The following is a 27,326-nucleotide window of genomic DNA, read 5'->3' on the forward strand; positions in this document are numbered from 1 at the left end:
TAAATGAATGTCATAGTTCCAAAGAGATTTCAATATACAGTTCTTACTATTAGATATTCTTGTCATCACTGAGAATACACACTTTCTCATTACTTGATCAAAACTGAATACATTATAATTTACAAACATGTTTGGAGGCACTGTTCCACCTAGGAAGACCTAATAGAAAATTAACACTATTATTATAACCAATAATTAGTTTTCTTTCGTACATTCACTAAAGTTTGTCCACAGAGGAGCATAACACAAAGTGCAGCAATAAGAGTTGAATAATCTAATTTTGATAGTCAATGAACAATTCTTAAATTTACATAGAAGCATGTTTGTTCAAGTACACAAAGATTGGTAACGTCTGAGACATCATCTCTTCATTATCTGACCGATTGGATTTCAAAATATGACTCAAATAAATATAACTGTTAACATACGTTAGACCATTGCTTTTAAGATATACAGGGGGAGGAGATGGCAATTTCAAAAAAGTTGTCTGATTTTTGTATTATAGATGATATCATTCTCAAATGCATATTGTTCACATATCTTTAATAATTTCCTTAAACCTGTGATAGAAGGACTTATCAATGACATATCATCAGCAAAACTAAAATTGTTGAGAAATAACACATTTGGTGGCAGACATAACTCCACGTAACACTGACTGAGCTGACCATTTAACTCATCTCTCTCTCTCTCTCTCTCTCTCTCTCTCTGTATATATATATATATATATATATATATATATATATATATATATATATATATATATATATATATATATTAAATAACAATAGAATGCATGTACCTGATTTTTGTACTTCTTTTTTCCATGTGGTCGATGAGCTTTGTTTTGCATTTGTAACATTTTCCAATTGCTTATACCATCCAAATTCCAATTTCTATCATTCTGTGAGCACTTAATATTCAGAATTTATTATTAAATTTATTAATTTTTTATCAAAGGTATATTTTTACATCATCTTATTGATGTAAATATTTTTCTTAAATCAGTTGATTATTGTTAATTGTGTGGTAATTCTTTTGAATTGAAAATTTTTTTAAACTTTAAACTTGAACATTTTGTTTAGGAAAAATGCATAATTGATTGAGTCAATCAGTCTTTTACACTGTATTGGCTTCTTCAGCTGTGTTGAGATGTGGATGTAATTAATGCAAGCGTTTTTAATGTTGTCTCTTTTCATTTCTTATGTTATTTCATTTATCAACCAGCTTGGGCATTGCCTTTGGTTTTATACTCAATTCAGATTTACATGTTGTTTAACTCCTTCAGTTTCTAATCCGCATGTTTCGTGTCATATTCTAGACAATCAATACCCTTCAACAACTCATAATAGCTATTGTTCCTAAAACTTTACACGAGTGACCTCTCTCTTCAAGTTTAGTAAGCTGCCATATAAACAAGAATGTCTTGCCAGACTTTGAATATTTCCTGGATAAGGTTAGCACATTTGTCCTTTTGCAAATCTTGTTTTATTAAATGAGTTTGAAAGGCTCAGTTTTCATGTAACTGAATAGATTGATCCATACATTTGATTTGTCATTTTCCTTGGTCGCTTTAACTGTAATCACGTCACTTGATAGGAGGTGAATCTTATTGTATCCCTTAGTATTGGTAAAATGCCCATTCATTTGTTTGGCTCCATTTGGAGTGAAATACTCCCACAATATAGCATTTAGGGATCAATAAACATTTCCCTATGTTTTGTTGAATTAAGATTAAAAGTGCAGTGTTTTACTCTTTCAAATAAAAAACATAACTTTTCTTTTGTTGAAATCTCATAAAAGTTTAGCCTGGCAGCCTTCTGTCTTTGAAAGGTTTGCTGAGATATCAGTTATGTTGTGTTGTTTTTATCCCAAGCAACTTTGAGAAGACATCTATCAATGTTAGAGTGTATTTTATCCATCACTTTATTTTCATATACATGTACTTGCATGTCAACAGTATCAGTATGCTTTTTGGTCATTCATTTGACTTACAGAGACCTTTCTGTATAAAACAATCTGTTTCTCGCTTGCTTGTGTAATGTGTTAGCAGATTGTTCTTTGAATCAGTCTTTCAACTTTGCCTATTTTATTTTAATTTTCATCAATATAATTTGTTTCCAAAACTGATTTATATTTTTCTAAGCAATTGTATTTTGAAAAGTGTTTCAGAAGTGTTGTAATTTCTGATCATTTTCAGCCAGAATGATATAAAAATATCCAAAGAAGTTGTTTTGAAAAATTACCTTTAGGTGTTATAATTGAGCCATATGGAATTTCATTGAAAACTGAACTTTTATTTTCAACAATTTGCAGCTGTGTAGCAGGAAGTGAGCCAGCTATGGCTTAACTTGTCTAGAGAAGATATGCTGATATTCCCCAGCATTATAATTTGTATTATTATTAACAGAAATTTCTCTGATTCTTTTCAAATTCTCATCTTTTATGTATTTAGGCTCATGGCAGCAAAGGTCCTGAGTACACCAATACTGCCTTCAGGAGTGATATCAACACCACAGATTATGAAGCTTTGCAATCAGATCAAATAGGGTCAAGGCAGTATGAAGCACTTAATGGTAATGTTTATTTATCTGATTATTATATTAATATGAAGCACATAATGGTAATGTTAATTTTTTGTAATTATTACATTGATATGAAGCACTTAATGGTAATGCCTATTTTTTGCTATTATTACATTGATATGAAGCACTCATTGGTAATGCCTGTTTTTTGTAATTATTGCATTGCTATGAAGCACTTAATGGTAATGTCTATTTTTTGTTATTATTACATTAATATGAAGCACATAATGGTATTGTTTATTTCTTTGATTAGTCCATTACTAAGACCATAGACCGCTATGGTAGCCTAGTTGTTAGAGCATCCACTTCAGATGTGGGAGGTTGTGGGTTCGATCCCCGGCTGAGTCATACCAAAGACTTATAAAAATGGTACTAACAGCTGCCTCGCTTGGTGCTCAGCATTAAGAGGTTAGTGTTAGGACTGGTTGGCCTGGTGTCAGGATAATGTGACTGGTTAGGACATCATGCTACATGTCTGTGGCATGATGCCCCAGTGGTACACATCACTGTAAACTGTCACACTGTAGACATTTTAGCGATGTGACTGAAAAATTGTTAAAGCTACATTAAAAATCCAAATCACACACACACACACACACAATGACCATAGAGTGTCATCATTGTCTTTCATTATTACATTAATGTTGCCATCATATTAATGCTTAACATTTCCCTCCAATTTATTGTATAAATATTGATTATCATTAAGACAAGAGATATGGGGGTATATGGCAGGTTTAGTTTAAAGGATTTTATGTGGTCAGATACACTAATGTTAGAAACAAATACTACCTAATTCACATCTGATACTGATAAAAATTCTGACCCATAAGAATTGGAGTCTGTATTTTGTCATTACTGTTCTTTTGATAAACTATTGCCCTGGTGGAGAACTACCAATTTGTTCTCTGTAAAGGGCAGACATCTTGAGCCCTAGCTTGTGTGAAGATTAAATATTGGCTGGGAATATACTTTGTGTTGGATGTTATTGTTTGCATTTTTTTTTACCCCATAACAATTAACATCATCGTAGAGTGTCCTATTTGTCTAGGTGTATTTTATTACACTAATGACTGTAGTCATATTTATTACATTCATGACTGTAAAGTTGTATTTATTACATTTATGACTGTATAGTCATATTTATTAAATTCATGACTGTGTAGTTATATTTATTACATTCATGACTGTGTAGTTGTATTTATTACATTCATGACTGTGTAGTCATATTTATTACATTCATGACTGTGTAGTCATATTTATTATATTCATGACTGTAGTCATATTTATTACATTCATGAATGTATAGTCATGTTTATTACATTCATGACTGTGTAGTCATATTTATTGTGGTCATGACTGTGTAGTTGTATTTATTACATTAATGACTGTGGTCATATTTATTACATTCATGACTGTAGTCATATTTATTACATTCATGACTGTGTAGTAATATTTATTACATTCATGACTGTATTCATATTTATTACATTCATGAATGTGTAGTCATATTTATTACATTCATGACTGTGTAGTCATACTTATTACATTCATGACTGTGTAGTCATATTTATTACATTCATGACTGTAGTCATATTTATTACATTCATGACTGTGTAGTAATATTTATTACATTCATGACTGTATTCATATTTATTACATTCATGAATGTGTAGTCATATTTATTACATCCATGACTGTGTAGTCATATTTATTACATTAATGACTGTGTAGTCATATTTATTACATTAATGACTGTGTAGTAGTATTTATTACATTAATGACTGTATAGTACCTCTTCAAGAAAACAAAGTTAATGTTTATAAATAATGATTACCTCTTATTTTTGTTACTGAAGTATATTTTACTTTTTATTTAAAAAAACATGCAATATTAGGTCAAATTATTGAAACATTATATAAATGAAATAATGTTACATATAGTATATATAACATATCCATAACAAACGTTGGCATATTACAAATAACTATGTCTCATTAAGAAATCTAGAGCATGTATCATTGATGTGTTTATTCCAGTATGAGTAATGTTATTCCTAGCCAAAAACTAACCCTCTTAAAACTAAAATAAAATCAAAGATTCAATATTTTTGCACATGTTAATTTCTTTTTCAGATCCAGAATCAAAATTAAATCAATCCACTGATATCAGGTGACTAGTTACGGATCTACCTACCTACCTATTATCTATTTTTATATATATCTATCACAAATCTCTTTTGTTATCTCACTCATTATCATGGTTTATTGCACATTAAAATCCATGCATCCATTTTCCCTATCCATACATGCATATTTGAAAAGAATGCTGTTGAAGAGATTTATTTTATTTAGTGAAATGAACAATTTCCTCAGGTTTTACAATATGGATATCAAGGCCAATGCAATGTCATTAATGCAGCCATTGTTTTAAAGATGGAGTAGCACACTATTTTGAAGGTCACTAAAAACTATATGCTGCATTTCTGTACAATGCAAAGGCTTTTATTACAGTAAGGCTTGATGGCGATTTGTATAAGCTTTACTCTCTTGTAGTACTAGGAAAAGTGCAGAGATTAATTGATAGTTATTTTTTAGTTGTTACATACTAGTTTTGCTTAGGGCCAGTGATCAAAATCATACTCAGTAAACCAATAGGGAAGGTCAAGGAAGTATGCTTTCAGTGTGGCTATCCTTAATCATGAAAAATGACTTCATATCTTTATTGGAGCCAGTGATTGGAGACAGTAAAGGCTGGACTGCAAATTGGTACTTTAAGCATCCCATGTGCTCTGAAAGCTGATGATATGACCCTGATTTCCTCATTTTTTCATGACATGGGTATTCTGCTGTCCTTATTATTTAATGACATGAGTATTCTGCTGTCCTTATTATTTAATGGCATGGGTATTCTGCTGTTCTCATTATTTAATGGCATGGATATTCTGCTGTTCTCATTATTTAATGGCATGGATATTCTGCTGTCCCTATTATTTAAAGGCATGGGTTTTCTGCTGTCCTTATTAATGGCATGGGTTTTCTGCTGTCTTCATTAATGGCATGGGTTTTCTGCTGTCCCAATTAATGACATGGGTATTCTGCTGTCCTCATTATTTCATAACATGGATATTCTGCTGTCCTGTCCTCATTATTTCATATCATGGGTATTCTGCTGTCCTCATTATTTCATAACATGGTTATTCTGCTGTTCTCATTATTTTATGCTGTCGTCATTATTTAATGGCATGGATATTATACTGTCCTCATTATTTAATGGCATGAGTATTATTTTGGCATTATTTAATGACATGGGTATTATGCTGTCCTCATTATTTAATGACATGGGTATTATGCTGTCTTCATTATTTAATGACATGGGTATTATGCTGTCCTCATTATTTAATGACATGGGTATTATGCTGTCCTCATTATTTAATGGCATGAGTATTATTTTGTCATTATTTCATGACATGGGTATTATGCTGTCCTCATTATTTAATGACATGGGTATTATGCTGTCTTCATTATTTAATGGCATGGGTATTATGCTGTCCTCATTATTTAATGACATGGGTATTATGCTGCCCTCATTATTTACTGGCATGAGTATTCTGTTGACCTCATTCTTTAATGGCATGGGTATTCTGTTGTCCTCATTATTTAATGGCATGGGTATTATGTTGTTCTCATTATTTCATGGCATGGGTATTATGTTGTCCTCATTATTTAATGACCTGGGTATTCTGTTGTCCTCATTATTTAATGGCATGGGTATTATGTTGTCCTCATTATTTAATGACATGGGTATTCTGCTGTCCTTATTGTTTAATGACATGGGTATTATGCTGTCCTTATTATTTAATTACATGGGTATTATGCTGTCTTCATTATTTCATGACATGGGTATTCTGCTGTCCTTATTATTTAATGACATTGGTATTCTTCTGTCCTTATTATTTAATGGCATGGGTATTCTGCTGTCCTTATTTATTTATTCTTATTTATTTAATGACATGGGTATTCTGCTGTCTCCATTATTTAATGACATGGATATTCTGCTGTCCTTATTATTTAATGACATGGATATTCTGCTGTCTTCATTATTTAATGACGCGAGTATTATGCTGTCTTCATTATTTCATGACATGTGTATTCTGCTGTCCTCATTATTTAATGACATGGGTATTCTTCTGTCCTTATTATTTAATGACATGGGTATTCTTCTGTCCTTATTATTTAATGACATGGGTATTCTTCTGTCCTTATTATTTGATAACATGGGTATTCTGCTGTCCTTATTTATTTATCCTTATTTATTTAATGACATGGGTATTCTGCTGTCTCCATTATTTAATGACATGGATATTCTGCTGTCCTCATTATTTAATGGCATGGGTATTCTGCTGTCCTCATTATTTAATGGCATGGGTATCATGCTGTTTTCATTATTTAATGACATGAGTATTCTGCTGTCCTCATTATTTAATGGCATGGATATTCTGCTGTCCTCATTATTTCATGACATGGGTATTCTGCTGTTCTCATTATTTCATGACATGGGTATTATGCTGTTCTCATTATTTCACGACATGGTTATTATGCTGTCCTTATTATTTAATGACGGGTATTCTGCTGTCCTTTTTATTTCATGACATGGATATTTTGCTGTCCTCATTATTTAATGGCATGGGTATTCTGCTGTCCTCATTATTTAATGGCATGGGTATTATGCTGCCCTCATTATTTAATGACATGGGTATTCTGCTGTCCTCATTATTTAATGGCATGGGTATTCTGCTGTCCCCATTATTTAATGGCATGGGTATTCTGCTGTCCTTATTATTTAATGGCATGGGTATTCTGCTGTCCCCATTATGTAATGGCATGGGTATTCTGCTGTCCTCATTATTTAATGACATGGGTATTCTGCTGTCCCCATTATTTCATGACATGGGTATTATACTGCCCTCATTATTTAATGGCATGGGTATTATGCTGCCCCCATTATTTCATGACATGGGTATTCTGCTGCCCCCATTATTTAATGACATGGGTATTATGCTATCCTCATTATTTAATGACATGGGTATTCTGCTGTCCTCATTATTTAATGACATGGGTAGTCTGCTATCCCCATTATTTAATGCCATGGATATTCTGCTTTGAAACCTTTACAACTTTGCAACTGAACACTGCATTAATATCATATTTTCAAAGAGAAAAGCTACTGCCAGAATCCTTGTTGATGCTCAGAGACAAGCAGATTCCTGTAATTTTGTCAAGAACATATGCTGGGGTTACTCTTTCTTCAGACCTTTCTAATACTGTTGCAGTGAAAATTGCTGCTGAAAAGGAAATGTCAGCATTTTACTCCCTTGTAGTGATTGTCTTAGGAAAGAATGTTATAAATCACAGTTAAATGTGCTAAAATCTGGACAGAAATAGTTTTGCTTGCTATGATGTATAAAAGTGAATTGTGGTTAAACTTGACTCATTCACCGATATATGACCTAGACGTTTGTCAAAGACAAATTCAAGGTCTCAATCATTATTCATCTAAGGATTAAACAGTAAGCAGTCTTGGATTGTTGTAAGTTGAGGGATATATTGTTAAATTAAATTAGGTTTAGGGTTTTTTTTACAATTCATTATCATGGAAAATTGTGTTCAACAGAAAAACCCTTGATTTTTGCAGATAAAGAGGTGTGAGAACATTGGTTTTGTTAAAAATGTATACTGTGTTCTTGTGACATTCCCACTTGGAGACTTTTTTTACTTGTACATTGTTATGAATCTAGGTCTTGTACTATGTAAAAGAATGAAGCAAATTCAAAGATTTTAGTAAACTCAACAAACAATTTATTTCCTCTGAATACAAAAGAAAATTAAAAGGACACAGTATTGTGAAATAAATTTCAAATAATCCTGAATGTCCTATCACAGTTCCAAAAGTCACAAATGACAATGCATTTTCTGAACTAATTAAAATAGTCTTTACTGTCCTGATGTACTCCTGTGATACAATCCAATATGTATCTGAATGAGTTCTCAGTAATCCAAATGTCAAGTAGCACTTTGTAATTTCAATTATTTACTGTTGTGTTCAGATATAATTTGAGAGAAATCATTTATTTAATTTGTTCATTGGAATTACAAAGCGCTCATTGACTTTTTAAACTAACACACTCCTTTGGGATTATTTTGGTAATTCATTCAAAGAGATTCTGGATTATATCCTTGCTATACATCAAGATTAATGGTTAATCATCTCATTGAATACTGTTGGAACATCAACACGTTCAAGATTGTTGAATTCACTTGGAATATTCTAAACTTTTGGATTTATGATAAAACATGTAATATTTTGGGGGATTGAATTCACAATACTGTAAGATCCTCATAAAATATCACTTTTGTAACTTATATTGCTGTTGATTTTAAAAAACTTGGTTTCTATCTGTTATATAGTTTAAGACAATAGATTAATAACAATTGTAATGAAACTGAGACGTATTTATATGTTTAGAATGTTGTTAATTCATTAATGTCACTTTAATATTCCTATTATGATTATTTAATAACGAATTAACTGAATGTAATCACATTTGAAGAGGACTAGATTCATAAAAACACACACACACACACACACACACACACATAACCTTATGTTAGTTTGTACAGAACAAATGCAAATTCAGAAATGCTTAATTGGATTATTGTTGCTTTCAGTATTTCTTCAGATCCAAGACTACTAACTGGTGAAATGTTCTATGATAAACTTCAACCATGTGATACTAATCAAGGCCATATGTACAGCTCTCTAAGTTCACCAAGACTTGATGATGGTAAAATTAATTTTCTTAATTATGTACGACAGTTTTACCAAGGCCATACATACAGAGATTTGAAGGTAAAACTGAACTATGTTAGGCATTCTTCCAGCAATGGGGAACACCTTACAGTATCTCTCTTTTATTTACCGACTTTAATATTTATTAAAATACCAGAATATGATTGGTAGTAACAATTTAAATTTAAGCAAAGGAATTAATTTATGGTGATTTTTTGGGGAAGACCCTCCCTCACAAGATTAAATTAACTAAACACATTTTATGACTGGCTGGACTATAGCTGTTAAATTGAAAATTTAATTTTAATAATTATCATTTTATTGTATTGCTTTAATAAATAAATTTAGTTCTCTAGCATAGATTGATAAGTATAACACCATAATAGATTAATTGACTGCAAGCACGATGATTAATAAGTTATACACCGTATTAGATTACGGACTGCAAGCGTGATGATTAATAAGTTATACATCATAATACATTATGGACTGCAAGCATTATGATTGATAAGTTAAACATCATAATAGATTAACAGACTGCATGCATGATGATTAATAAGTTATACATCATAATAGATTATGGACTGCAAGCATGTTGATTAATAAGTTATACATCATAATAGATTATGGACTGCAAGCGTGATGATTAATAAGTTATACATCATAATAGATTATGGACTGCAAGCATCATGATTAATAAGTTAAACATCATAATCGATTATGGACTGCAAGCGTTATGATTAATAAGTTATACATCATAATAGATTATGGACTGCAAGCATTATGATTAATAAGTTATACATCATAATAGATTATGGACTGCAAGCATGATGATTAATAAGTTATACATCATAATAGATTATGGACTGCAAGCGTTATGATTAATAACTTAAACATCATAATAGATTAACAGACTGCATGCGTGATGATTAATAAGTTATACATCATAATAGATTATGGACTGCAAGCATGTTGATTAATAAGTTATACATCATAATAGATTACGGACTGCAATCGTGTTGATTAATAAGTTATACATCATAATAAATTACGGACTGCAAGCGTGTTGATTAATAAGTTATACATCATAATAGATTAACAGACTGTATGCATGATGATTAATAAGTTATACATCATAATAGATTATGGACTGCAAGCGTTATGATTAATAAGTTATACATCATAATAGATTATGGACTGCATGCATGATGATTAATACGTTATACATCATAATAGATTATGGACTGCAAGCATGATGATTAATAAGTTATACATCATAATAGATTATGGACTGCAAGCATGATGATTAATAAGTTATACATCATAATATATTATGGACTGCAAGCGTTATGATTAATAAGTTATACATCATAATAGATTATGGACTGCATGCATGATGATTAATACGTTATACATCATAATAGATTATGGACTGCAAGCATGATGATTAATAAGTTATACATCATAATAGATTATGGACTGCAAGCATGATGATTAATAAGTTATACATCATAATAGATTATGGACTGCAATCGTGTTGATTAATAAGTTATACATCATAATAGATTATGGACTGCAAGCATCATGATTAATAAGTTAAACATCATAATAGATTAACAGACTGCAAGCATCATGATTAATAAGTTATACATCATAATAGATTAACAGACTGCATGCATGATGATTAATACGTTATACATCATAATAGATTAACAGACTGCATGCATGATGATTAATACGTTATACATCATAATAGATTATGGACTGCAAGCATGATGATTAATAAGTTATACATCATAATACATTATGGACTGCAAGCATGATGATTAATAAGTTATACATCATAATAGATTATGGACTGCAAGCATGTTGATTAATAAGTTATACATCATAATAGATTACGGACTGCAATCGTGTTGATTAATAAGTTATACATCATAATAAATTACGGACTGCAAGCATGTTGATTAATACGTTATACATCATAATAAATTACGGACTGCAAGAAGTGTTGATTAATAAGTTATACATCATAATAGATTAACAGACTGCAAGCATGATGATTAATAAGTTATACATCATAATAGATTAACAGACTGCAAGCGTGATGATTAATAAGTTATACATCATAATAGATTATGGACTGCAAGCATGATGATTAATAAGTTAAACATCATAATAGATTAACAGACTGCAAGCATGATGATTAATAAGTTATACATCATAATAGATTATGGACTGCAAGCATGATGATTAATAAGTTATACATCATAATAGATTATGGACTGCAAGCATGATGATTAATAAGTTATACATCATAATAGATTATGGACTGCAAGCATCATGATTAATAAGTTAAACATCATAATAGATTAACAGACTGCAAGCATCATGATTAATAAGTTAAACATCATAATAGATTAACAGACTGCAAGCATCATGATTAATAAGTTAAAGATCATAATAGATTAACAGACTGCAAGCATCATGATTGATAAGTTAAACATCATAATAGATTAACAGACTGCATGCATGATGATTAATACGTTACACATCATAATAGATTATGGACTGCAAGCATGATGATTAATACGTTATACATCATAATAGATTATGGACTGCAAGCATGATGATTAATACGTTATACATCATAATAGATTATGGACTGCAAGCATGATGATTAATAAGTTAAACATCATAATAGATTATGGACTGCAAGCGTGATGATTAATAAGTTAAACATCATAATAGATTATGGACTGCAAGCATCATGATTAATAAGTTAAACATCATAATAGATTATGGACTGCAAGCGTTATGATTAATAAGTTATACATCATAATAGATTATGGACTGCAAGCGTTATGATTAATAAGTTATACATCATAATAGATTATGGACTGCAAGCATGATGATTAATAAGTTATACATCATAATAGATTATGGACTGCAAGCGTTATGATTAATAAGTTAAACATCATAATAGATTAACAGACTGCATGCGTGATGATTAATAAGTTATACATCATAATAGATTATGGACTGCAAGCATGTTGATTAATAAGTTATACATCATAATAAATTACGGACTGCAAGCGTGTTGATTAATAAGTTATACATCATAATAGATTAACAGACTGTATGCATGATGATTAATAAGTTATACATCATAATAGATTATGGACTGCAAGCGTTATGATTAATAAGTTATACATCATAATAGATTATGGACTGCATGCATGATGATTAATACGTTATACATCATAATAGATTATGGACTGCAAGCATGATGATTAATAAGTTATACATCATAATAGATTATGGACTGCAAGCATGATGATTAATAAGTTATACATCATAATAGATTACGGACTGCAATCGTGTTGATTAATAAGTTATACATCATAATAAATTACGGACTGCAAGCGTGTTGATTAATAAGTTATACATCATAATAGATTAACAGACTGCAAGCATGTTGTTTAATACGTTATACATCATAATAAATTACTGACTGCAAGCGTGTTGATTAATAAGTTAAACATCATAATAGATTAACAGACTGCAAGCATGTTGATTAATACGTTATAAATCATAATAAATTACGGACTGCAAGCGTGTTGATTAATAAGTTATACATCAGAATAGATTACCAGACTGCAAGCATGATGATTAATAAGTTATACATCATAATAGATTATGGACTGCAAGCATCATGATTAATACGTTATACATCATAATAGATTAACAGACTGCATGCATGATGATTAATACGTTATACATCATAATAGATTATGGACTGCAAGCATGTTGATTAATACGTTATACATCATAATAGATTACGGACTGCAAGCGTGATGATTAATAAGTTATACATCATAATAGATTATGGACTGCAAGCATGATGATTAATAAGTTATACATCATAATAGATTATGGACTGCAAGCATGATGTTTAATAAGTTTTACATCTTAATAGATTATGGACTGCAAGCATGATGATTAATAAGTTATACATCATAATAGATTATGGACTGCAAGCATGATGATTAATAAGTTATACATCATAATAGATTAACAGACTGCATGCATGATGATTAATAAGTTATACATCATAAGAGATTATGGACTGCAAGCATCATGATTAATATGTTATACATCATAATAGATTAACAGACTGCATGCATGATGATTAATAAGTTATACATCATAATAGATTAACAGACTGCATGCATGATGATTAATAAGTTAAACATCATAATAGATTAACAGACTGCATGCATGATGATTAATAAGTTAAACATCATAATAGATTATGGACTGCAAGCATGATGATTAATAAGTTATATATCATAATAGATTATGGACTGCAGGCATGATGATTAATAAGTTATACATCATAATAGATTATGGACTGCAAGCATCATGATTAATAAGTTAAACATCATAATAGATTAACAGACTGCAAGCATCATGATTAATAAGTTAAACATCATAATAGATTAACAGACTGCAAGCATCATGATTAATAAGTTAAACATCATAATAGATTAACAGACTGCATGCATGATGATTAATACGTTATACATCATAATAGATTATGGACTGCAAGCATGATGATTAATACGTTATACATCATAATAGATTATGGACTGCAAGCATGATGATTAATAAGTTATACATCATAATAGATTATGGACTGCAAGCATGATGATTAATACGTTATACATCATAATAGATTATGGACTGCAAGCATGATGATTAATAAGTTATACATCATAATAGATTATGGACTGCATGCATGATGATTAATACGTTATACATCATAATAGATTATGGACTGCAAGCATGATGATTAATACGTTATACATCATAATAGATTATGGACTGCAAGCATGATGATTAATACGTTATACATCATAATAGATTATGGACTGCAAGTGTGATGATTAATAAGTTAAACATCATAATAGATTATGGACTGCAAGCATCATGATTAATAAGTTAAACATCATAATAGATTATGGACTGCAAGCGTTATGATTAATAAGTTATACATCATAATAGATTATGGACTGCAAGCATGATGATTAATAAGTTATACATCATAATAGATTATGGACTGCAAGCGTTATGATTAATAAGTTAAACATCATAATAGATTAACAGACTGCATGCGTGATGATTAATAAGTTATACATCATAATAGATTATGGACTGCAAGCATGTTGATTAATAAGTTATACATCATAATAGATTACGGACTGCAATCGTGTTGATTAATAAGTTATACATCATAATAAATTACGGACTGCAAGCGTGTTGATTAATAAGTTATACATCATAATAGATTAACAGACTGTATGCATGATGATTGATAAGTTATACATCATAATAGATTATGGACTGCAAGCGTTATGATTAATAAGTTATACATCATAATAGATTATGGACTGCATGCATGATGATTAATACGTTATACATCATAATAGATTATGGACTGCAAGCATGATGATTAATAAGTTATACATCATAATAGATTATGGACTGCAAGCATGATGATTAATAAGTTATACATCATAATAGATTACGGACTGCAATCGTGTTGATTAATAAGTTATACATCATAATAAATTACGGACTGCAAGCGTGTTGATTAATAAGTTATACATCATAATAGATTAACAGACTGCAAGCATGTTGATTAATACGTTATACATCATAATAAATTACGGACTGCAAGCGTGTTGATTAATAAGTTAAACATCATAATAGATTAACAGACTGCAAGCATGTTGATTAATACGTTATAAATCATAATAAATTACGGACTGCAATCGTGTTGATTAATAAGTTATACATCATAATAGATTACCAGACTGCAAGCATGATGATTAATAAGTTATACTTCATAATAGATTAACAGACTGCAAGCGTAATGATTAATAAGTTATACATCATAATAGATTATGGACTGCAAGCATGATGATTAATAAGTTATACATCATAATAGATTAACAGACTGCATGCATGATGATTAATAAGTAATACATCATAATAGATTATGGACTGCAAGCATCATGATTAATACGTTATACATCATAATAGATTAACAGACTGCATGCATGATGATTAATACGTTATACATCATAATAGATTATGGACTGCAAGCATGTTGATTAATACGTTATACATCATAATAGATTACGGACTGCATGCATGATGATTAATAAGTTATACATCATAATAGATTATGGACTGCAAGCATGATGTTTAATAAGTTATACATCATAATAGATTATGGACTGCAAGCATGTTGATTAATACGTTATACATCATAATAGATTATGGACTGCATGCATGATGATTAATAAGTTATACATCATAATAGATTATGGACTGCAAGCATCATGATTAATACGTTATACATCATAATAGATTAACAGACTGCATGCATGATGATTAATAAGTTAAACATCATAATAGATTAACAGACTGCATGCATGATGATTAATAAGTTAAACATCATAATAGATTATGGACTGCAAGCATGATGATTAATAAGTTATACATCATAATAGATTATGGACTGCAAGCATCATGATTAATAAGTTAAACATCATAATAGATTAACAGACTGCAAGCATCATGATTAATAAGTTAAACATCATAATAGATTAACAGACTGCAAGCATCATGATTAATAAGTTAAACATCATAATAGATTAACAGACTGCATGCATGATGATTAATACGTTATACATCATAATAGATTATGGACTGCAAGCATGATGATTAATAAGTTATACATCATAATAGATTATGGACTGCAAGCATGATGATTAATACGTTATACATCATAATAGATTATGGACTGCAAGCATGATGATTAATAAGTTATACATCATAATAGATTATGGACTGCATGCATGATGATTAATACGTTATACATCATAATAGATTATGGACTGCAAGCATGATGATTAATATGTTATACATCATAATAGATTATGGACTGCAAGCATGATGATTAATACGTTATACATCATAATAGATTATGGACTGCAAGCATGATGATTAATACGTTATACATCATAATAGATTATGGACTGCAAGCATGATGATTAATACGTTATACATCATAATAGATTATGGACTGCAAGCGTGATGATTAATACGTTATACATCATGATAGATTAACAGACTGCATGCATGATGATTAATAAGTTATACATCATAATAGATTACGGACTGCAAGCATGATGATTAATACGTTATACATCATAATAGATTACGGACTGCAAGCGTGATGATTAATACGTTATACATCATAATAGATTATGGACTGCAAGCGTGATGATTAATAAGTTAAGCATCATAATAGATTAACAGACTGTATGCATGATGATTAATAAGTTATACATCATAATAGATTACGGACTGCAAGCGTGATGATTAATACGTGATACATCATAATAGATTATGGACTGCAAGCATGATGATTAATAAGTTAAACATCATAATAGATTATGGACTGCAAGCGTGATGATTAATAAGTTAAACATCATAATAGATTATGGACTGCAAGCGTGATGATTAATACGTTATACATCATAATAGATTATGGACTGCAAGCATGATGATTAATACGTTATACATCATAATAGATTATGGACTGCAAGCATGATGATTAATACGTTATACATCATAATAGATTATGGACTGCAAGCATGATGATTAATACGTTATACATCATAATAGATTATGGACTGCAAGCGTGATGATTAATACGTTATACATCATGATAGATTAACAGACTGCATGCATGATGATTAATAAGTTATACATCATAATAGATTACGGACTGCAAGCGTGATGATTAATACGTTATACATCATAATAGATTATGGACTGCAAGCGTGATGATTAATACGTTATACATCATAATAGATTATGGACTGCAAGCATGATGATTGATACGTTATACATCATAATAGATTATGGACTGCAAGCATGATGATTAATACGTTATACATCATAATAGATTATGGACTGCAAGCGTGATGATTAATACGTTATACATCATGATAGATTAACAGACTGCATGCATGATGATTAATAAGTTATACATCATAATAGATTACGGACTGCAAGCGTGATGATTAATACGTTATACATCATAATAGATTACGGACTGCAAGCGTGTTGATTAATACGTTATACATCATAATAGATTATGGACTGCAAGCGTGATGATTAATACGTTATACATCATAATAGATTATGGACTGCAAGCATGATGATTAATACGTTATACATCATAATAGATTATGGACTGCAAGCATGATGATTAATACGTTATACATCATAATAGATTATGGACTGCAAGCGTGATGATTAATACGTTATACATCATGATAGATTAACAGACTGCATGCATGATGATTAGTAAGTTATACATCATAATAGATTACGGACTGCAAGCGTGATGATTAATAAGTTAAACATCATAATAGATTACGGACTGCAAGCGTGATGATTAATACGTTATACATCATAATAGATTACGGACTGCAAGCATGATGATTAATACGTTATACATCATAATAGATTATGGACTGCAAGCGTGTTGATTAATACGTTATACATCATAATAGATTATGGACTGCAAGCGTGTTGATTAATACGTTACACATCATAATAGATTATGGACTGCAAGTGTGATGATTAATACGTTACACATCATAATAGATTATGGACTGCAAGCGTGATGATTAATACGTTATACATCATAATAGATTATGGACTGCAAGCGTGATGATTAATAAGTTATACATCATAATAGATTATGGACTGCAAGCGTGATGATTAATAAGTTATACATCATAATAGATTAACAGACTGCAAGCGTGATGATTAATACGTTATACATCATGATAGATTATGGACTGCAAGCATGTTGATTAATAAGTTATACATCATAATAAATTACGGACTGCAAGCGTGTTGATTAATAAGTTATACATCATAATAGATTATGGACTGCAAGCATCATGATTAATAAGTTAAACATCATAATAGATTAACAGACTGCAAGCATCATGATTAATAAGTTAAACATCATAATAGATTAACAGACTGCATGCATGATGATTAATAAGTTATACATCATAATAGATTACGGACTGCAAGCGTGATGATTAATAAGTTATACATCATAATAGATTACGGACTGCAAGCGTGTTGATTAATAAGTTATACATCATAATAGATTATGGACTGCAAGCGTGATGATTAATAAGTTATACATCATAATAGATTACGGACTGCAAGCGTGTTGATTAATAAGTTATACATCATAATAGATTAACAGACTGCAGGCATGATGATTAATAAGTTATACATCATAATAGATTACGGACTGCAAGCGTGATGATTAATAAGTTATACATCATAATAGATTACGGACTGCAAGCGTGTTGATTAATAAGTTATACATCATAATAGATTATGGACTGCAAGCATGATGATTAATAAGTTATACATCATAATAGATTACGGACTGCAAGCGTGTTGATTAATAAGTTATACATCATAATAGATTATGTACTGCAAGCATCATGATTAATAAGTTAAACATCATAATAGATTAACAGACTGCAAGCATCATGATTAATAAGTTAAACATCATAATAGATTAACAGACTGCATGCATGATGATTAATAAGTTATACATCATAATAGATTACGGACTGCAAGCGTGTTGATTAATAAGTTATACATCATAATAGATTACGGACTGCAAGCATGTTGATTAATAAGTTATACATCATAATAGATTATGTACTGCAAGCATCATGATTAATAAGTTAAACATCATAATAGATTAACATACTGCAAGCATGATGATTAATAAGTTATACATCATAATAGATTAATGGACTACATGAGACAAGAACAATCAGCTGGATAACAAGATCTATTCATACAGATACATACCTATCAAGCTTACATCCTTGTACTTGCCAAACCAAAATCCATTCCTACAGATACATACCCATCAAGCTTTCTTACATCCTTGTACTTGCCAGACCAAGATCCATTCATACAGATACATACCCATCAATCTTTCTTACATCCTTGTACTTGCCAGACCAAGATCCATTCATACAGATACATACCCATCAAGCTTTCTTACATCCTTGTGTTTGCCAGACCAAGATCCATTCATACAGATATATACACATCAAGCTTACATCCTTGTACTTGCCAGACCGAGATCCATTTATACAGATATATACACATCAAGCTTACATCCTTGTACTTGCCAGACCAAGATCTATTTATACAGATACATACACATCAAGCTTACATCCTTGTACTTGCCAAACATGTCTGTGAGTTGAAAGGTTTTGACTAGCATATGTCATAAGAAACCAGACTTTGGTCTTAGGATATTCAAAAGTATCATTATATGAAATTGTCTTTGATTTTTTATCCTCATCTAGTTAGATGATCAATAGAGATATCACTGACTAAGCTTGTTATAGCTTAACTGCCTAAGGGCTGTACTGGTAGTCAGCTGGTTAAAACAAGTGGGAAAAGGTGACTTACTCCTTGGAGTAAACAGTAGTGTGGTATATTTCAAAGATTGGATTTTCAGAGAAGATGCTTGTTTATTATTCTTTTAAAAAATATTTTTTAAACACTTTGAGACAATGATAAGTATCAGTTCTGGTTTGGAGCTTGAGAGAGTATTACTCACCATGTCAAAGTCTAAGGATATTAAGGACATCAGCTGTAACCCTGAGCTGGTTTTTGATGACAAGGCTGGTGCTTGATGACAAGGCTGGTGTTTAATGACAAGGCTGGTGCTTGATGACAAGGCTGGTGTTTGGTGACAAGGCTGGTGCTTGATGACAAGGCTGGTGTTTGATGACAAGGCTGGTGTTTGATGACAGTGATTTGCTGTACATTACCATCAAGCAGCATGTTGATGTAGATACATCCCATTTTAGGACCCTCTGCAATGAGTTTCTCACAGTCATGGTCAACAGTGGTCACTTCAGGACCTTCTGCAATGAGTTTCTCACAGTAATGGTCAACAGTGGTCACTTCAGGGCCCTCTGCAATGAGTTTCTCACCATCATGGTCAACAGTGGTCATTTCATGGACATAGAACTGTAATCTGCACCAAGGAAGTAAAGTAGCTGACAAAACTAGTTTAAATCAAAGGACAGTACTCAAATATTGCTTGTTTCATACAATTTCACTGGTACATCCAGTGTGGAGCATGAGCATTGATTTTTACACAGGGTATTGCTTTCAGTAAATAAATAAATGTTAAGTGAGTCGATTTACCATAGTACAAATATGGCAACATCATATTTGGTCATATAAATACTGTGCAATTGCATTTTGTTATATATATATATATATATATATATATATATATATATATATATATATATATATATATATCTATATATAGGTTTAATAGGTTTATCAACACTTGCATTATTTGCAAAAGTTGACATACATTAAAAATAAAATTGGAAAACACCAAAATATCCCCATCCTTTTTGTATGATTAATTCCATGATAGTTATAGAGCCTGGCCTTTAAATGGGTTTTCTTTGAAAAATATGATTATTCAATTTTTGGCTTATAAGATGTCAAATTTTTCAATTTATGATGTCTTATGATTCATAAAAACTGAATGTTTTGTGCAAGTGCTATTTTTTAAATTTCTTCTCTTTTCGCAGGTGAAAACAAGTTTTATGAAAATACTGTGATGTCAGCAAAATACATTCATGAATAGTGCCAGGAGCCAGCATTCTAGACATACAGTCACAGGCACACACAGTGATAAATGTATGTGTGCATACATGTGTGTAATAAAATAGAAAGATTATAGAACTTCCGTATGAATTTACTGTTGCTATGACTGAGAATCAATTATGTCCATAATGTAATCATGGTAGATCTGTTGACTGTTTCATACTGTTGACCGTTTCATACTGTTGACTGTTTCATACTGTTGACTGTTTCATACTGTTGACTGTTTCATATTATTCACATGGAGAATAGTTTCCTGAATTTCATTGAAGTACTGCTGCTTTCATTCACCAAACTATCTTTCACTAACATTCTGTAGTTATTTATTTATTTGTTATTCCATAATGTGAACATAATATCATACTAGTGGAGGGTAAACTACAGTAATACATGTACTACAGTAGGATTCATGGAGTGTGGAGTGAACATGATAGCTTGCTGGTGGAGAGTGCACTACAGTATTACATGTACTGCAGTAGTGTTCATGGAGGGTGGAGTGAACATGATAGCATACCAGTGAAGATTGAACTACAGTAATACATGTACTGCAATAAGGTTCATTGAGGATGGAGTGAACATGATAGCATGCCAGTGAAGAGTGAACTACAGTAATACATGTACTGCAATAAGGTTCATGGAGGGTGGAGTGAACATGATAGCATACCAGTGAAGAGTGAACTACAGTAATACATGTGCTGCAATAAGGTTCATGGAGGGTGGAGTGAACATGATAGCATACCAGTGAAGAGTGAACTACAGTAATACATGTACTACAATAGTGTTCATGGAGGGTGGAGTGAACATGATAGCTTGCTGGTGGAGAGTGCACTACAGTATTACATGTACTGCAGTAGTGTTCATGGAGTGTGGAGTGAACATGATAGCTTACTGGTGGAGAGTGAACTACAGTAATACATGTACTACAATAAGGTTCATGGAGGGTGGAGTGAACATGATATCTTACTGGTTGAGAGTGAACTACAGTAATACATGTACTACAATAGTGTTCATGGAGTATGGAGAGAACATGATAGCTTACTGGTGAAGAGTGAACTACAGTAATACATGTACTACAATAAGGTTCATGGAGGGTGGGGTGAACATGATAGCATACCAGTGAAGAGTGAACTACAGTAATACATTTACTGCTATAGTGTTCATGGAGGGTGGAGTGAACATGATAGCATACCAGTGGAGAGTGCACTACAGTAATACATGTACTGCAATAAGGTTCATGGAGGGTGGAGTGAACATGATAGCATACCAGTGGAGAGTGAACTACAGTAATACATGTACTGCAGTAAGGTTCATGGAGGGTGGAGTGAACATGATAGCATACCAGTGGAGAGTGAACTACAGTAAAACATGTACTGCAGTAAGGTTCATGGAGGGTGGAGTGAACATGATAGCATACCAGTGAAGATTGAACTACACTAATACATGTACTGCAATAAGGTTTGTGGAGTGTGGAGTAAACATCATAGCTTACCAGTGGAGATTGGACTACAGTAATACATGTACTGCAATAGTGTTCATGGAGTGTGGAGTGAACATGATAGCATACCAGTGGAGGGTGAACTACAGTAATACATGTACTGCAGTAGTGTTCATGGAGGGTGGAGTGAACACTAACATTCCATTTTATTGTCTCACTGCTTTTGTACTGTATATACATGATGTACCTAGTTGGACTGCATATGCACAATGTACCTAGTCGTACTGTATATACACAATGTACCTAGTTGTACTGTGTGTACACAATGTACTTAGTTGTACAGTATATACACAATGTACCTAGTTGTACTGTGTGTACACAATGTACCTAGTTGTACAGTATATACACAATGTACCTAGTTGTACTGTATGTACACAATGTACCTAGTCATACTGTATGTACACAATGTACCTAGTTGTACTGTATATACACAATGTACCTAGTTGTACTGCATGTACACAATGTACCTAGTTGTACTGTATGTACACAATGTACCTAGTCCTACTGTATGTACAGTATATACACAATGTACCTAGTTGTACTGTGTGTACACAATGTACCTAGTTGTACAGTATATACACAATGTACCTAGTTGTACTGTATGTACACAATGTACCTAGTCATACTGTATGTACACAATGTACCTAGTTGTACTGTATATACACAATGTACCTAGTTGTACTGCATGTACACAATGTACCTAGTTGTACTGTATGTACACAATGTACCTAGTCCTACTGTATGTACACAATGTACCTAGTCGTACTGTATGTACACAATGTACCTAGTCATACTGTATGTACACAATGTACCTAGTCGTACTGTATGTACACAATGTACCTAGTCGTACTGTATGTACACAATGTACCTAGTGGTACTGTATGTACACAATGTACCTAGTGGTACTGTATGTACACAATGTACCTAGTGGTACTGTATGTACACAATGTACCTAGTGGTACTGTATGTACACAATGTACCTAGTGGTACTGTATGTACACAATGTACCTAGTCGTACTGTATGTACACAATGCACCTAGTGGTACTGTATGTACACAATGTACCCAGTTGTACTGTATATACACAATGTACCCAGTCATACTGTATGTACACAATGTACCTAGTCGTACTGTATGTACACAATGTACCTAGTCGTACTGTATATACACAATGTAACAATGTATCTAGTCGTACTGTATGTACACAATATACCTAGTGGTACTATATACATACAATGTACCTAAGCAGCAGAGAGGGTGAACAGACCTTTAGCTACAATGTCATTTTTGAAAAAGATAAAGCTTCCTATGAAAACAGAAAAAATAGGTCAATAACGTCAAACCGAAGCCTCTAACTTACTGAGAGTTTCCCTAATTGTGTTTGTTTTTTTTGTTACTTTATCATTGTCATTTGTTTTTTGTAAATTTTCACGTGTATTTTGTTTACCTGTGAGACTTTTCATTGAGGTTACACCCTCTCTGCTGCTATAAATGTATGAGTAATTAAATCATTATTGTATCAATAATGGAATCTTACACTAGTAGAAGCTTGAAAAACATTAGAAGCATTTATAAGAAATCTTCCTGTTTATGATGTTCTCAAATAAAAATGGCAGGAACAACAAGAAGCACAAGCTGAATATGCAGAAGATAAAGAACGATTTTTCAAACCTGATAACAAAGGTAATTGAAAGAGTTGCAGCAGCTACTGAAAAGCTTTTTCTGGCAGTAAAACAAACTGCTATGCAAACTGCAAAGATTGCAAAGGAACCAAACAGACAAAAAAGATTTTAAAAGATCTTCCAGCTATAGCTGCTGCTCAATCTCCACCTACTCATCTTAAGAAGAACTTGAAGGAGCTGTTGGTGAAGAACCAAACACAAGAACAACAAAAAAAGTTGAAGTGCTTGATAAATTTAGTGAAGATGTTATTAAGGTAATAAAAAAACATCAAAGAGCAGCAGACTTAGCATTATTTTCTACTGCAAGTTATAATTAGAGAGAAAGATTTTTAAAACCTGAATATGCTCATAAGCCGATTTCGAAAGACACAATTGGATATTGTGAATAAAAAAGGGAAGTAACCAAGCTAGGACAGGTGATTTTGATTATATTGCATATATGAGTGAAATAAATAATTATTTAGTGATAGGACAACAACTAGAAAACAACCTAAAAAACCTAAACCTGAAGTTGCTCTTCAAGATAAATTGACAAATAAAGGTTGTAATACTATTGCAAATTCAAAATCAGAAGAAGTTTATGATATTGCTGCAAAATATAAAAATAGGGGTAAATATGTACGAATGAAATATGCTGATTTTTGGACAAATGATGATTGGGTTAGAGATATATATCTCTACTAAACAAGATTCTCTAAAAGTTGTTCCTGATTTTCACAAATTTAAAGAAGAAGTAAGAAAAAGAGAACAACCTCAACAACTACAAATTGTAACTGAAGCAGCAGCAGGGAAGTTCTACAGACCTTTGTGTTTCGACAAAATAAACCTTCCTACGAGAACTTTCTCCGTAGAAGCCTCAGAATTCAAAAATAAAGCCTTCTACGGGAGCTAATTTTCATGCATTTCAGACCGGATGCATCGGTTGGTCGCGCCGGTGTGTTAGTAAATATAGCATTAAGGACAGGAAAAATAAATTACTAGGATAAGTTTTTGTGTTAATTTTTTTGTTGTCATTGGGGGCTGCTTTTTCATGAATAAATTTGATCAAGACCAATTCGATACCGACTGCGTGGATCGTGAAGATTTATCGTGATGAAACCATGCGGCGTTGCCTGAGCGCGGCTGAACAAATTTTTAAACTTATTTATGTCCATGTCGCCGTTACACCAGGTCTGATGGATATTTCTCAGCATGTGCGTGTCTACGCCGTTGAATACCGATAAAATATTACAATTGTCCCTAATCACCTTGGGAATCTGCGTGTATCTCTGTGTTACGTAAATAACATCGGTGTTCTTGTGTCTGCCGCGCGAGAATATTCTAGCCGGGTTGGTCTGCTTGTCCAGCATAACATCGTCGAATACAACAAGATTATTAACATCGCCGTCCAAATTTTCCACGGATGGAGCTTCATTGATGTCTGTGATGAATTCGATTGTGCCCTCATCGGTATTGTCACTAAATTCTTTTAACACCTGATAGCAATTCGGTAATACCGCATTATGTTTTACCTGCTCGCGTCGCTTCGTGGCTGAAAAATCAATTACATTCATGTTAATAAAATACATGGATCTATATTGTGTTAAGTGTCGCACGCACACAGCCACGATAAATCCAACCGAAATCGTTACACGTAACAACAGGAACGCAATTGCAGGAGAATGCGAAGTTTGCAAGACACGCAAGTTCAGATTTGTAAAAAAAAAACTAGAACCGGAGGAGATATTGCCGCCTCCATGAAAAATCTACCTGGACTGCCCTGGGCGAAATATCCCGGAGAGAAGCATCTACCAGGGTATAATTACTGCGGACCCGGAACAAGACTCGATATCAGACTCGACGATAATAACCAACCAAAACAAAATGAAGATCCGGTAAACGCAATCGATAACGCTTGCTATGATCACGATCTCGCATATCGCAGCGGAGATTTACAACAAAGGCATCTCGCTGATATCAGGCTAATTCACGCACTAGACGCAATTCCTGACAAAAGTTTCAAAGAGAAATTGGCATCCTGGTTGATAAAAGGCGCGATGAAAGGTAAATTAGTATTCGGTGCTGGTAAATAATATGGAGCAAATATATTATTCTCCGCGTGGATTCTGGCGAGGAAAATCAGCGATCGCCAAACTCGCCAAGGCCGCTAAGGTAAAACAATCCGTCGCTGAAACGTGGCTATCGAAACAGGCAATTTGGCAAATATATCTTCCTCCGCCTAAGAAAATACCGTATGCGAGTTTCACCGTCAGTGTCCCTAATGAAGTTCATCAGGCGGATTTAATGTTTCTTCCTCATGATACCGTCAACGGAGTCACGTACAAATATGTCCTGACAATCATCGATATCGCTAGCAGGTATAAAGAAGCCGAGCCGTTATCGAATAAAACAGCGACGGAAATTGCCAAGGCATTTAACGAAATTTATTCTCAATCCCCGTTGACATGGCCGAATCTTCTCCAGGTTGATCCAGGTCGAGAATTTCTTGGCGCGGTTACTTCGTTGATGAAAAAGAATGATGTGAAAATCCGACGTGGTATTGTAGGTGTTCATCGCAATCAAGCTATCGTTGAAAGATTCAATAAAGCACTCGCGGAACGATTATTTGGATACCAGTACGCGCAAAGGATACCACTCATGTACCCGAAACTAGCAACGTTAGACTAAATGCAGCTGGGGACATAGTTGTATCGATGAACGAAAATTTCAACTTAGGATTTGCCGCACGTAGATCCATGTTAAATGGAGACAAAAAAATTTCATTTTTCATGTGTGATTCCATTATCAAATATCTTTGGATTTTGTAGAAATGTTAGAAAAGTTATTTTTGGAGCTAAACACACTGTGGTACTTGTAAGAAAAAGCCACTGACAATGAT

The 27,326-nt window shown here is 32.3% G+C and overlaps 1 protein-coding gene across 3 annotated transcripts in view; it reads left to right on the forward strand.

Moving 5' to 3' along the window:
- The window catches only part of LOC149773293 (nephrin-like), a 98,323-nt gene extending 73,599 nt beyond the window's left edge, over positions 1-24,724 (forward strand). For all 3 annotated transcript variants that reach the window (XM_089946505.1, XM_089946506.1, XM_089946507.1), the window contains 4 exons: positions 2,456-2,576; positions 4,721-4,757; positions 9,314-9,429; positions 21,200-24,724. In XM_089946505.1, the coding sequence (XP_089802631.1) occupies positions 2,456-2,576; positions 4,721-4,757; positions 9,314-9,429; positions 21,200-21,255 (330 nt within the window). In that variant the 3' untranslated portion in view covers positions 21,256-24,724. The remainder of the gene's footprint in view (positions 1-2,455; positions 2,577-4,720; positions 4,758-9,313; positions 9,430-21,199) is intronic.
- Positions 24,725-27,326: the final 2,602 nt, after the last annotated feature.

This window comes from Sinohyriopsis cumingii, unplaced genomic scaffold (assembly GCF_028554795.1).
Source record: "Sinohyriopsis cumingii isolate HCF-2022 unplaced genomic scaffold, ASM2855479v2 utg000695l, whole genome shotgun sequence".
NCBI lineage: Eukaryota > Metazoa > Mollusca > Bivalvia > Unionida > Unionidae > Sinohyriopsis > Sinohyriopsis cumingii.